The 14875-nt window shown below is 39.9% G+C and overlaps 1 protein-coding gene and 1 pseudogene across 3 annotated transcripts in view; one reads left to right on the plus strand and one right to left on the minus strand.

Moving 5' to 3' along the window:
- IFT56 (intraflagellar transport 56) overlaps positions 1–12554 on the minus strand; it is a 35475-nt gene extending 22921 nt beyond the window's left edge. Inside the window, exons 1-7 of one of the 3 annotated variants that reach the window (XM_024742530.1) lie at positions 12475–12554; positions 11831–11968; positions 9481–9573; positions 7448–7562; positions 5930–5979; positions 3680–3825; positions 2587–2758 (exon numbers count right to left, since the gene is read on the minus strand). In XM_024742530.1, coding sequence (XP_024598298.1) covers positions 2587–2758; positions 3680–3825; positions 5930–5979; positions 7448–7562; positions 9481–9573; positions 11831–11968; positions 12475–12477 — 717 coding nt within the window. In that variant the 5' untranslated portion in view covers positions 12478–12554. The other 2 variants (XM_024742531.1, XM_024742534.1) reach the window with 2 other exon arrangements.
- LOC112398098 (60S ribosomal protein L36 pseudogene) lies at positions 454–1713 on the plus strand (annotated as a pseudogene).
- Positions 12555–14875: the final 2321 nt, after the last annotated feature.

Genomic DNA, 14875 nt, shown 5'->3' on the forward strand with positions numbered 1-14875 from the left:
TTCTTCATCACCTACTTGTCATTCCTCTGCCATATCCTTCAGGACAATTCTCAATCCAAGTGATTACTCATTCACTCTTTATCTCCTTGCCACCTAGCTTCAACACCCAATAATAATGATACCCTAATCAGAGTAGGAAACCCCAGTTAGGAAATCCAATGGCTTTTTCTCAATCTGCATCTTTATTGACCTCTTTTGAACCTCCTCCTTCTTCTAATGTGACTCACCCTTAATTTGTTAGTCATATTTTAAATTTCTCATTCAACCATTACTTAGTTGGCATCAACTTTGTGTGTGCATTGTGCCAGGTCCTGGGATACAAATGTCAAAGGACAGTCTCAACCCTCAATGAGCTTGTCTAGATTAAAGATAATTAAAGCAGGTTAATGAGGCCTTGCTCAGGTAGGATCTGCCACCATCTGGACCCTCAGGGCCCCAGTGCAGCTCAGGGCCATGGCTCTGTGCTGGCCCATGGCCATTAGCCTCAACAAGGGCCACAAGGTGACTAATAACGTGAGCAAGCCGAGGCCTAGCCACCGCCACGGGCGCCTCACCAAGTATACCAAGTGCGTGCGAGACATGATATGCAGCTTTGCCCCTTAAGAATGGCGGGCCACGGAGCTGCTCAAGGTCTCCGAGGACACGCGGGCCCTCAAGTTCATCAAGAAAAGGGTGGGGACACACTTCCATGCCAAAAGGAAGAGACAGGAGCTGAGTAATGCCCTGGCAGCCAGGAGGAAAGCAGCAGCCAAGAAGGACAGAGTTCCCTCCCCTCAGTGTGTAATAAAACCTCTTCAGAAAAAAAAAAAGGAAATTAGGCAACTAGCAAATAATAAGTATGATTTTATATATAGCTATAAAATCATATATAATAGCCATATTATTACCAATTATTTGTTGGTAAGATATAATAACCATATTATTTGATTACATTTAAATAATCATGCTTATTACTTGGTAGCTATATTATTATGTATATGTATAAATTAAGAGCAAGAGGAATGTACACCTAAGTTTGCAGTAAATTTTAGTGGTTAAGTCTCTGGGCTTTAGAGTCAGGGTTTGAGACCTGAATTTCTCACTTGTTAGTTGTATAGCCTTGGGTAAATTGTTCAAAGTACTTTAAGAATTGAGTGAGGGCTTCCCTGGTGGCACAGTGGTTGAGAGTCCGCCTGCCAATGCAGGGGACACGGGTTCGTGCCCCAGTCCGGGAGGATCCCACATGCCGCGGAGCGGCTGGGCCCGTGAGCCATGGCCGCTGAGCCTGCACGTCCGGAGCCTGTGCTCCGCAACGGGAGAGACCACAACAGTGAGAGGCCCGTGTACCGCAAAAAAAAAAAAAAAAGAATTGAGTGAATCATTACAGATTATTTCATGTTTACTATAGAAGATCAGAATGCTTTGGTGTCTGGGGAGAGAATGAACTATACGATATAGAGCCCATTATAAAAATTACTAGAGGAATGTCTGCTTTTAAATGGTTTAATAAAATTAACATAGGTAAACACAAACTATACCCTCTCGCTACCAAAAAAAGAAAAATAACTTCTTCGGGTACCTTTGACATAGTCATCTACTGCTGGAGAACTTTACAAAATTAACGTGCAATCTACATGGACACAATTTCAAATGAAAAAGCATGCCTTTAGTGAATGGGAAGTGCAGTCTGGTATCCTGACATGGACACTGTCAGACCTACAGCAGATTGGTTAGCCATGCCACCCATACCAGACTCTGGAAAGAACATGTGCGGACAAAATGTAAACATGTAATAGGTTGGACCTTATACTAAAATTGGCAAGGTCCCGAAGACTGACTCAAGGTAGAAAGGCAAGAATACACTTCTCTTCTTTCATTTATTCTAAACAAAACTCTAATGAGATCAAATTGCAAATCCAGTTTACTCTTAAACTGCTGATGCTGGGAACTAGCCAATTAGGCAGACTCCAGGGACTCTAGTTGAAATGAGTATTCCAAGAATGTATTTTATATAATATCGATATATAAAGGGACCACTCCATTGCATACTAAGCAATTTAATTGATAGGCATTTCTTTTGCCACAACTGACCACCTTCATCGACATAAACCATGAAAAGTGAATCTGGGCATATGTTAAGGATGTGTTCTCGAACCACCAGCTACTAAACACTGTTTCACCCAGCGGTTGAATCTGCTGTTAGTGTAAAGTATGTTTACATACTTTATAGGGAAATACAGGGTAATTCAAACTGGAATTAAGTAAATTAAGAACAAATTATGGGACTTCCCTGGTGGTGCAGTGGTTAAGAATCCGCCTGCCAATGCGGGGGAAACGTGTTTGATCCTTGGTCCGGGAAGATCCCACATGCTGTGGAGCAACTAAGCCTGTGTGCCACAACTACTGAGCCCGCATGCCACAACTATTGAAGCCTGTGCACCTAGAGCCCATGCTCCACAACAAGAGAAGCCACCACCATGAGAAGCCTGCGCACCGCAACGAAGAGTAGCCCCCACTTGCTGCAACTAGAGAGAGCCCATGCGCAGCAACGAAGACCCAATGCAGCCAAAATAGAAATTAAAAAAAAAGAACAAATTTCATCACTACCTCAGCAGCTTTGCCATTGTAAAGGCGAAAATGATTACAGGCCTTAAGATTGAGTGCGATGGTACTATCAGGAATTTGCTGAAGATAAACAGCCAGAACTTCTTGAGACACATCATAGTAATCCAGCTTGTAGTAACACAGGGCCACATAAACATTGAGGGCAAGGTACTCCCTATTAGATGAAAGAATTAAGGATTAACAATTTAAGTCTACTTCATAGAAATGTTGTCAAACTACAGACCTTTTTAATGGCTCAAATGGACAGCAAGGCAAAGAGGACATTTCTTCTTTTAAAGAAAAAAGAAGGATATAATCAGTGTAGCATCTTTCTTTTTGTATTATAATATTTAAGTGTTTTGATATAAGCAGAGTAAAAGATGACAACTAGAGGAGAAAGGGAAAAGTTCAACTACTACCTATTCATGTTTACAAAAACTTACATAATCAGTAATCGAGTATAAACTCAAATAAGCAGGCAAGGCAAGTAGATTTGACGACTGAGAATGGGAATGGGTGGGAGATTGTGACAGTAAAGCAAAGGAAGGGAGAAGGGAAGTGTATGAGATATTTTTGGGATGCAGGAGAGAAGCTAAGTGGTCAGTGATAAAGTTGGAACATTAATTCTTCAGAATGATTTGTTTCCAATTTTGTCAGCAAGTTACCTACAGTGTAACCAAAACACTGAAATTGATACACCTAGACCATGCATTTCCAACAGGTATGATATCACCCACAAAGGGGCAAAAATTGGTTCTTATGGAGAGGTGGAAAATCATACTCATTTTATATATAAAGCATAGATATACATACAGTACATAAACAGATATACAATATATCTATGGTATTGAAACTTCATGGGGGGACAATTAACGGGGGAAAAGTCTAAAAAGCCTCCTTGGTAGGTCAATAATGAAATAAAGGTGGAGAAACCCTGATCTAGACAATAAGGAGTTCTTAATCTAACCAGATTATTAGCTAAATAGATTTGAACACATGGTGATATTAGATCCAAAGGACACTAGGTCCTCAGCCAAACTAGGTACAGAAGAAAGTAACAAAATGAGATTTCAAGGAGGCATAAATGGACACAGACCTGTTATCTAGCAGTATTCGCTTATAAATATCAATAGCTTCTTGGTAGTGAGATCGCATATAGTGGATTGAGGCCAAACTGAGTTGATCTTCTGTGATATCCTGAAGATTCTGATGAAAGTTCATCAATTTCTTCTCATCATTAAACTAAAATTGTAAGACAGCAAAAGACATGTAAAGATTCACATTAGAGTACGGTTACAGAAATCAACACCTACGTAATGGATATTTTAACTTCCCCTTCTCCTTCAGCCATTTGTCTCTGTTCTATTTCCCTTCAGCTCCTGGGGTTCTTTACCTCTCCTTCAGAGAAATAAAAATAGTCTCTGGGGACTTCCCTGGCGGCACAGTGGTTAAGAATCTGCCTGCCAATGCAGGGGACACGGGTTCGAGCCCTGGTCCAGGTAGACTCCACATGCCGCGGAGCAACTAAGCCTGTGCGCCACAACAACTGAGCCTGCGCTCTAGAGCCCGCGAGCCACAACTACTGAAGCCCGCGTGCCACAACTACTGAGCCCGCATGCCACAACTACTGAAGCCCATGCACCTAGAGCCTGTGCCCCGCAACAAGAGAAGCCACCGCAAAGAGAAGCCTGTGCACTGCAAGGAAGAGTAGCGACTGCTCACCGCAACTAGAGAAAGCCCACGTGCAGCAACAAAGACCCAACGCAGCCAAAATAAATAAATAAATAAACATTTAAAAAACTTTTTTAAAAAATAGTCCCTGGAGGCAGAGCCTTAACAATGGAAAGCCTTTAAGTTACAGCTCATATTAATTACTTGACACCCCTCTTCTTACCTTCTTTTTCTTTTCTATTTCTTTCTTTATATCTTCTCCCTTTCCTTTTTCTCTCTGTCTCTATCTTTTATACATGCTGTTTAAAAGAGAGACATTTAAAATAGAAGGACACAGAAAGATAGAGAGTGAAAGGATGGGAAAAGATACAATAAGCAAACACTAACCAAAAGAGAGCTGGTGGAGCTACACAAATACGACAAAGTAGTCTTTACATGAAGAGAGATTTTGGGAGATAAAGAGAGACATTTCATAATGATAAATGTTTCAGTCCACTAGATGGACATAACAATTCTAAATCTGTAACACTTAATGATAGTCTGCAAAACATGTAAAGCAAAAATCGAAAGAACTAAACAGACAGACAGATAATTATAGCATGAAGTTTTTTTTGCTTCCCCCCCACACTGCCTGGCTTGCAGGATCTAGCTCCCTGGCCAGGGACTGAACCCGTGCCCTTGGCAGTGAAAGAGCAGAGTCCCAACCACTGGACCAACAAGGAATTCCCAAAATTTTTAAATGCACCAAAAATAATTATTTTCAAATACTACCTTTGGACAATTAGATAAACTTCCTGTAAAATAATTTAGTACTATCAATTAAAAGCTTTAAATGTTTATTGTTCATACTCAGTAACTCAGTAAGTCCATTTTAGGATGTTAGAATCACATTTTTGTCATTAAAATTAAAACCAATCTGGAAGTTAAATAACCAGAAGTGTTGAATGAATTGTGGCACATGCATATGACGGATTGTTATTAAAAAAAAGTCTGGTTTTTAAGACTAGTGACTCAGGGGTACACTCGTACTATAAAGATAAGTTTTAAAAAAAAAGCAGAATACAAAAATATATATTTAACATGAATCCCATTCTGCAAAACAAACGAACAAAAATACAAATATGCATATAAAAAATAATTATCCCAAAAGGAGATATGCCAAAAGGTTGAAATTCAGTTAGCTTTAAATATGGTAGATGTTATATCCTTTTATTGCATATTTATATTTTGCTTAATAGAATGTGTAATTTTATAATATGAAAAATGATTTTAAAAATTATTTTATGACATGATCAAAATTATTGCTATAAGGCAATTCTGAAAGGTATGTATTTACTTTCAGGAGTCAGGACAAGGTGTCTTTGATTCTGTTTCCTAAGAGACAATAAGATGGTGGAAACAAACTAATCTTAAATGACTATTGCTTAAGAAGAACTAAAACCTAACATTTCTGAATAAATAAACAGAGTAAAAAAACATTAATGGGGGAGTAAAAAAACAAGACTTTCTACTTAATTTTCTTTCACCCTTGTTGGTAACAAGAAGAAAGAGAAATATATTTTAAAAACAAAAAGTGTGAAGTCAATTACACGTCAATTAAAAAAAGATATACATAAAAAACTTTTTTTAATCTTACCACATTAAAACAAAAAGTGTGAAATAGGAACGGAAGTACCTTGTGAGCCAAGTGGAAGAGGAGGCGGTTTTGAAGTCGGCTTTTTGGAGCTGTGAAAAAAATCCAAGGTGCTTATTAAAGAACTCAATTATCTATGGCACTTAGTCCCTTGCAGGAGTGACATGAGACAGATAAATCTTCCCAAATCCTTACCTACTGGATCCTGCTACGTCTCTGCTATAATATATTCATGTATTATTTTAGTCTAGTCCTACTGCAGTAGCAGCGACATCACCAAGAACCAGAAGGAAAATGCTCTAAGGTTCTGCTCTTGCCCACACTTCTTCCTCCTCACTCTATGGTGCTGAAGCACAGCACGGCACTCCTCCCAGTTCCAGCAGCAGCCCACCCTGTGTAGTTCACACACTGAACCAAACACCGGAAGCAAATGGTTACAGTCATCTCAATACATGTAGGAATCCACTCTCATTCAGCTGGTCTTCCAGTGTTCTTTGTCGATTCCTTCTGAAATCCCCTTTTCATAATTACAGTGCCATATTTTCCTAAATACTAGCCCCGTCTCCATTTCATAGATCTTCTGGCACGATAATCTACCATCTAAAACAGGGAGCCAAGCAAAAAGGTGAACACCTCTTAAGTTCCAGATGTGCTCTTGGAGAATTTTCCTAATTCTAGACGCTCAATCTTTTATCTCTTTACAACAAAAAGTCATACTTCAGTGTATAAAAAAGAAAAATATATATGGAAACAGAGATAGCTACCTTGATCACCTTACATGTGTCTAACTGTTCTAGGCACAGATAAAGTCTAGAAACATGAGATAAATGACTCAAAGGCCTTTATAACTAAATTAGGAAAATTAGAATTCCATGACTCTGAACTGGAATTCTAAATATGTATATATCAGTTAATTCTCTAAGATTTCTACCCTGAAATACATTCTTCCCTAACATATTTCCTAACAAACATTCTTTTGCCCACTTTCTCTACTTTTCTTTGAATTTAATTTGATTCATACTCTAATTATTCTTAATCTTTCCTCCCATAGTTCCCTTTTGCCCTACTCTATTTGCAAATTTGAGTCCAGCTCTCCTAAGTTGACTGTCCTGGTAAGTAAAGCAAAAGGGAAGAAATCTGGATTTTTCAAGTTGAAATTACTTGGCTTCTCATTCAGAAGCAAGAAAAGAAGCTATAAAATGCACATTCATAACAGCTTGAACAACTATACCCAACTCCTACCAACAGCATGAACTTCCTACCACAGTGGAGCCTAAGAAAGGCACCTTGCCCTTTTTCTTCTCATCCTTCTGCTTTTTGGCTTTAGCTTCTGAGGAGGTGAACTGGGGAGGGTAAGTAGCACACAGATTAACTCTCTTTTTAAACATAAAGTTGCTAAGATCCAATATTCTTTCAAGAGTAAAGCTTTTTTTTTTTTTTTAAGCTTTCTAATGTCACTTGATTTTTCCTCAATAGAAAAAGGAATTAGATAAGTTTTAAAATCTTCAAAATGACTCTTACTATTAGTGAGAATACCAGATATTAAAAGGGCCCATTTACCTTTAAATCCAGCTGCTTCAGCTTGTTTATACATTCCAAGAAAAAAGTAGGTACAGGCTAGGTTCACCCAGACTTCAGGATTGCAATTTTCCTCTTTCGTTGCATTTTCATATTCCTGAAACATACATTAAGCAGTGATCCCTTTCAGCAGTAGGGTAATCAATGGGCCGTTCCTTTATGTATAATGTAATAGGAGTTCTTACTGTGACTGGGCAACTTCACATTTAGGGACTTCTATATGCTCCTTACCTATTCTATACCTGTAATATTAAATACTGAAGCTGGGCTTCCCTGGTGGCGCAGTGGTTGAGAGTCCGCCTGCCGATGCAGGGGACACGTGTTCGTGCCCCGGTACGGGAGGATCCCACATGCCGCGGAGCGGCTGGGTCCATGAGCCATGGCCGCTGAGCCTGCGCGTCCGGAGCCTGTGCTCCGCAACGGGAGAGGCCGCGACAGTGAGAGGCCCGTGTACCACACAAAAAAAAAAATACTGAAGTTAAGGCTCAATCCTACCCATGCAGGGCTGTTGTCCACATAACCTTACACTTGTTTTCTTTTTCCCCTTTTAATATTGATATGGGCTAACAAACTGCAGAAATGAAAAGCAACTGAAACATTTTTTTTGCTAACTTAAAAAGACATAAAAAAGATGCCTTATTAAAAATGCATAGGTTCAGTTAACTTAAAATCTGATAACCTTAATACCCTACAAATTTCATTTCATTCTAATTGTTCTCTGGCTTTGTTTATTTGGCTTTACACTTTTAAAATTTGGTGTGTTCTTCTGTTTTTTTTCCCGGTTAAGGACAGTTTCTGAGATTCATTTTATTTTTAAAATAAAAATAAAATTTATTTTATTTCATTTCATTTTATTTTTGGCTCCATTGGGTCTTCGTTGCTGTACACGGGCTTTCTTTAGTTGCGGTGACCGGGGGCTACTCTTCGTTGCAGTGGGCAGGCTTCTCATTGTGGTGGCTTCTCTTGTTGCGGAGCACGGGTTCTAGGTGCACGGGCTTCAGTAGTTGTGGCACGCAGGATCAGTAGTTGTGGCACACGGGCCTAGGTGCTCTGCAGCATGTGGGATTTTCCTGGACCAGGGATCGAACCCATGTCCCCTGAATCGGCAGGCAGACTCTTAACAACTGTGCCACCAGGGAAGTCCCTCCATAAACTCTTTTACTATTAATCAGTCTTCCCCAGATGCCCTTTTTCTTTCTTACTCTGTTTGGGCTACTCTCTTTTCTCCCTTATCTTTCACATATACTACCAGCTCCTATTCTGCCCTTTTCACATCTTCACTTTTCCTTCACTGATTTTGTTTCTTTTGTTCATATCACTTCCTCATTACCTGATCTTGGATACTTTTCATTTTAGTAGTGCAGGTTATTTTAATATCCTTAGATTACACTTTGAGAGTAAGAATATGTGGGAAAGTTCCAAACAATTTCATTTATGAATTAAAAATTATTTGAAAAAAAAAAAAAATTATTTGACATAAGGCATCTACAATTTTATCTAGATCCATAATTCCATAGATTGTTAATTACATTGCAGGGTTTACAATGACCAAGAAAAAAAAACTTTCAAAGCTATACTTTAAAAATATAAAGATAATATAATCTTTCCTATGTCTAAAATTAACAACACAAAATAACAATGAACTTCTTTTTGAGAAAAGAATCGTGAAATTTTTTATCAAAAGGGCTTATTTTTCTTCTCCTGAAGACTTCCTTAAGAAAGACTAATATTAATATATTGAACAATCTCATTAGTATATATTTAAAAGGAAAAAGTAAACAGACATAGATAAATACAAAAGATTTCTGAGGCAACACATCAAAAAAGAGCCAATGGTTACTTCTGTTAACAAAGAAATAGGATTGAGGAAGGCATACAGGGTGACTTTTTTTCCTTTTTCCTTTGTTCCCTTCTATATTGTTTGAATTTTACCATGAGCATGTATTATTATAATACAAAGCTTAATAACTTTTCAAAACCCTTCTGTTATAAAAAAAAAGTTTCTTTAAACTAACCTCCAAAGCTCTCTTGTAGTCACCCAGATGAAAAGCACAGTATCCAATCCACAAATTAGTGTCCTCTTCTTGTTCCCCAACATGACGTTTGAACTTTACATTAAAATTTCATGAAAAAAAAATCATGAATACTTTGAATAGTACACTCTCTGTTAAACACTGCTATGTTAAGTTATTAATGAACAATAAGAAATCACAAATTATAGAAGCAAGATAATCTCAGAAAGTACTACTCCAGAAAGTATTTAAGAGTTATCCTCATAACAATTCTGGGTGATATATAAGGAACATAAGAATTATGTGAAATATTTAATGCCAAATAACTGAAAGTTAGTGAAATTAAGTCATGGACTCAAGGCCACATACAGCCAGTAGGTGTGGTGGCAGGGACCACCATGGCCCATGGACTCCAAAGCCCATGTTTTCACCCCTCCATGCTCTACCCTGCATTCATCTTCATGCTTCAAACCTGTCCCGTGAGCACACACGTACATTTATTCATAGGTTATAACCTTTCACTGAGGACAAGCCATTAAATCATTCTATTACCCTTCAACAGGCTTACCAGGGCCTGCAAGAATTAAAGATGTTTAGAAGACCACCTAATCATTTATGTCCATTATGAAAAAATATTCATGAATTCATCAGCCAATGAAACAAAAGCCCTGTTTTGGAGGAAAGGAGTGAGACCTTGAAGGAGGAGTCTGAATGACCATGGCAAGGTGAGATTTTTTTTTTTCACTCTATATGGTGGTAAGTCAAAAACATGGGTAAAAAAAGTAAAAATTAAACAGATCATCGTTAACCTGTGGTGACCTAAATAGGAAGGAAATCTAAAAGAGTGGATATGTGTATACGTATAACTGATTCACTTTGCTATACAGCAGAAACTAACACAACACTGTAAAGCAACTATACTCTAATAAAAATTAATTTAAAAATAATATTAAATTAAAAATTAAAGAAAAACAGATCATTGTTACAAAACCTCAGGTGCCTCAACCATTACAAGATGAAGACATCTGTTGATATTTTCTTGTCTGAATAAGAACTTACTCCTGTAGCTAACTCCATAATATTAGAAATTCTCCTCTCACGAAATACTGTGAATTTGAGTACAGCGCCTTAAGTCTGAAGAAATTCTTATTTGAGGTCTCCCTGAATTTGCCCCAGGAATTCCCTGGAGCCACAGGAGAGCTCACGAGATCTCCTCATCCTAAACCATGGAAGTTCCCATTCCCATCCATCATGGCACTTTGGCTACCTAAGAATGAAAGCGTAGCGCAGAACCTCCCTGACAACTTACAGGCAGCATGGGATTACACAGTAAGGAAAGTGTGGTCACTGCCTCAAAGAAAAGAGAGAAGAGAAAAAGAGACTGACAAAAATTACACATGCATCTACCACTCAGTCCACTGATTTACAGAGCTAGATGGTCCTTCCAAGTCAATTCCCCCACTTTAAAGATGAGAAAGCTGAAGCCAGAAGAGTTAAGCAATGTGCTCAATACCAGAGCACTGCCAAGAAACACAGGACTATACGTGAAAGACTGAGAAAGATACATAAAGCTAATTAAAACACTTATTGTTGATAGAGTAATATGGCTGTTGTAGTGCTTTAGAGAAATGATTATGGAACAACACAGCCAGGCTGTGCTGTCAAAACTCTTCATCTCTTCATTCTTTGGTGTACCCTTTCATTCTTTTATAACATATGCTTCCCAGAAAGCCGTTTCCCAAAGTGCAGCATCTTTGGAACATCTACATCAGAAGCACTTAGGCTACTTGCCCAAAATACGGGTTCCTGAGAACCACTGTAGACTGATTCTGTAAAGAATCAGAGTCCCTAGGGCAGGAGTCCAGGAATGTACATTTTAATAAGTACCCTAATTCTGATGCATATTAAAAGTTGAGAACTACTGCCATAGAGATTTGAAATATCTTCTGAAGATACAGTATTTTTAGACAATAAGCATGCAACATGGTAGAATTATTTGAATTTGATCAGAATGTTATAACATATAATAGGAATAAACCATAAATTGGTCAGGGGGTGGAATGAACAACATGTGAACTGACAGTGTCTTAAATGTCCCTCTACATTTTTAGGCTGGATTCATCATCAGTGGGACTAGATATAATTAAAACTGTCCCTCGAGAAATAAGACTATCATTTTAGTTCACCTTTAATCAGGTTTATAGTTAACTTGGAATCTGGGGCCTGACAAGATTTACAGAAAGTCCCAGAATGCACCCACCTGTTCCAACAGCATAGCAACCAGCATTCACCCATGCATTCCTCTATATTCTGGTTTTTCACCTCCTAAGAAGCAACCTTCTTTGGACATTACCTCCAACAGGGTAATAGCTCCAGTGAAATCTCTTTGTGAAAGTAGCTCCTCTAGTTTTGGAATCTTCCTACCTTTCTTCTTTCTTTTGTCAGTATGCGGGAGGTCCCTGCCTACAGCAGGTTTGGCCCTGGAAAGCATCTGTGAAAGAAACAACAAAAACAGCTGTATGATCCCATTCCGATGGTCAATATTAAACTGAGAGTGACGGCTCCAGGATTTATAAGTCAAATCCGTAACAACGAACCCCAAGCAAGCGTATTCAAATTCTTTCTGTAACATGTTATTTTACTAAAAGGGCCATCACCCTGTGTTTGAGCTAACGAAACTGCTACTCCCTAGTTCTTTATCTCCCCCAATTAGAGTGAGGTAAGAGATGCTTTCGCGCAGCTGCTGTCATCTCAGCCTTCCCTCGGTCCGCTTTCCACCCCACGCACAGCTCAGGAGTGGGGAAATGGAGAAGCAGGAGGGAAGAAAGCAACGATGTATTTACAACTGCATCCCTGTCCCCCGTGGGAACACGGGGAGGGCACAGACATCATCCTCTGCTGACAATCCTAGACTTAACTCAGAAGTATGTCTGGAACCTCTAATCTCCAGTCCCAGGACCTACTCAGAGTTCTCCCTCACTGTTCAAAGCCACTAACCATCTTGGCGTCAGTCCTATGAATCCCCTCTGCAGACAAACAGAAGGCCGGGCCGCAGCGCGCCTCAGCATCCACAAAGCTGGCTCGGTCTCCACAGCAACCCCGCTGGGGGATTGGTCCGTGCCGGAGTAGCGCCCGCCGGAGAACCGGTGCCCTCCACGTCTTGGTTCCCCTAGGCTTTCACCGCTGCAGGAGTGAAAATTTCTCCGGAGGAGAGCGTTGTTCTCTGTGTTGACAGCGAGAGTTTGACTCTATCTCCGTGAGTTTACTTTAGGAAAAAGCGAATTAGAATGGCATTGTTTTTCAAATACAAGTTTCCCGGGAAAGTAATTTTCAAGGACCATTTCCGGTTTGGATCGCGTTGGGCTCCTGAGCAACACGGGGCGCTGACTGGCACGTGATCGCCGTCTCTTGTGCAGTGCCGGAAAGCTTAGAAAAAAAATTCTGCCAAACCGCGGAAGCCGATGTTTGGAAGCGGGAGTTCACCAGAATACGGTTTCTTATTTCCATAGATAAAGCTACCCTTGTGATGTGACGTTATATTGTGATTCCTGCTCATAGAATTTAGAATAGAACCTCTGATTTGTTATAAATAGGGAAACCCAACACGGAGTCACAGTGGCCAGTGTGGCACCCATCTTGATTGTTTCTAAAGATCTGATGTAAGATTTGGAATATGTAAATTAAGATAACTGGAGTGTGAAGTCAAATAAGTAAATTGATTTTTTTTTTTTTTTGGTGGTGGGAGTTGGCTGTGTCACAGGGCTTGTGGGATCTGAGTTACCCAACCAGGGATCAAACTCAGGCCCTCGTCAGTGAAAGCCTGGAGTTCTAACGGCTGGACCACCAGGGTCCAGTAAATTGTTTTTAAAGGTGTGCGGAAAGACCTAAAGAAAGATGCATAACATGAGTTGTGCGTTTAGGTTTTATTCGGGATCTTTCTGAGGACTAAAGCCTGGGAGACAGCCACTCAGTAAACTGTGGCAACTACTTGGTAGAGGTAGGGGAGAAGCCAGTTTATACATGATTTTTGGCCAGGGCATACCTGAAGTCAAGTATATATCTTGGTGAGATTACTACTAATCGTAAAGAACAGATGTCTCCAGTTAATCTTTTCAGCTTTTCTGTGTATGGGAACATGCAAGAATCTAGGGTCATTAAAATTCTTCCTGAGATATACATCTAACTATCTGTGGGACCTGCCTATTCGTGTGTGTCCAAAGCACAGATGCCTCATTCTGTGTTCACCTTAAATTCCTCTAAGAGTCCTACTGTCAGTCAGCAACTGCGGTGGGTTACAACTGAACTCTTGTGGAAATGGGTGGTGAGCAATGCCCTTTGTCTTAGCGATCCTAATTTTTCGGGGTCCACCCCTGTATGTTGACTTTAAAAAGTGAACAACCTAAAGTTGACAGTTATGTTTTATTTGGGGAACCTTACTAAGGACTATAGCCCGGGAATTAGCTTCTCAGATGGCTCTGAAGAACTGTTCCAAAGAGGTGAGTGAGAAGCCAGGATATATAGGAGTTTTTGCTGGGGAAAAAAAAAATGTAGTCAAACTTCAAAAGATTACTGCTAATTACAAAAAACAGACATCTCAAGTAAAGGGTTTTAATGCTTTTCTATGTATGGGAAGATGCAAGTGTCTGGGCTCATTGAAATTATTCCTTTGATATACATCTTAACTAACTAGGGCCAGTATCCTCTTTTTCTCCACCCTGAATTCCCCTCAGGATGCACTGTCAGGGCAGCTGCAGTGACCGTTGGCTTGAAGGCAGACAGCCTTTTTTGTTTACTGAAATAGCAGGCAACATTTTTTTGTCCACAGGTAAGGCTCCTTGCTGCTGGGGTTGTAACTTTTGCACCCTAGGGATTGTACCTCACAAAAGACAGGGTCTGAGTGCGGTTGCTGGAGAAGGGTCTCGATGGACCGCATGCACTACACTCGCTGGAGACTGCCCATGTCAGAAGCTGCCAGAGTAGAAGGTGATTGCTGAGAAAAGCCAGTGCCATGCAGGTTGCCGCTGCCTACATCTAGAACCCGTGCCTGCCATTTGCGTTGAGGATGCCTCCCTTCCCCTATCTCTCTTCAGAGTGGTTCCTTAAACCCTTTGTTTTCTTTACTGTTGGGTGTGACTGATTTGAGTGTGTTGAGTGCAATAAGCCAAGTGATTTTAGCCTCTTATACAATTGGCTTATGACATGTTTTACGACTTCTCAATCCCACCATTCTTCCCTGGCCTTGTTGCTTTGGCTTGTGGCCAACACCCACACACAGTAAGGAACTATAATATGTGCTGGGTGGATGACTTAATTTATCTATCTTACCCCTGAACCCAGTTAACACAGATGCAAGGGTAGTCTAAAATCACCGAATCATGGAGTACTAGAGCTGGAAGGG

This window comes from Neophocaena asiaeorientalis, unplaced genomic scaffold (assembly GCF_003031525.2).
Source record: "Neophocaena asiaeorientalis asiaeorientalis breed wild unplaced genomic scaffold, Neophocaena_asiaeorientalis_V1.1 scaffold598, whole genome shotgun sequence".
Classification (NCBI taxonomy): Eukaryota; Metazoa; Chordata; class Mammalia; order Artiodactyla; family Phocoenidae; genus Neophocaena; species Neophocaena asiaeorientalis.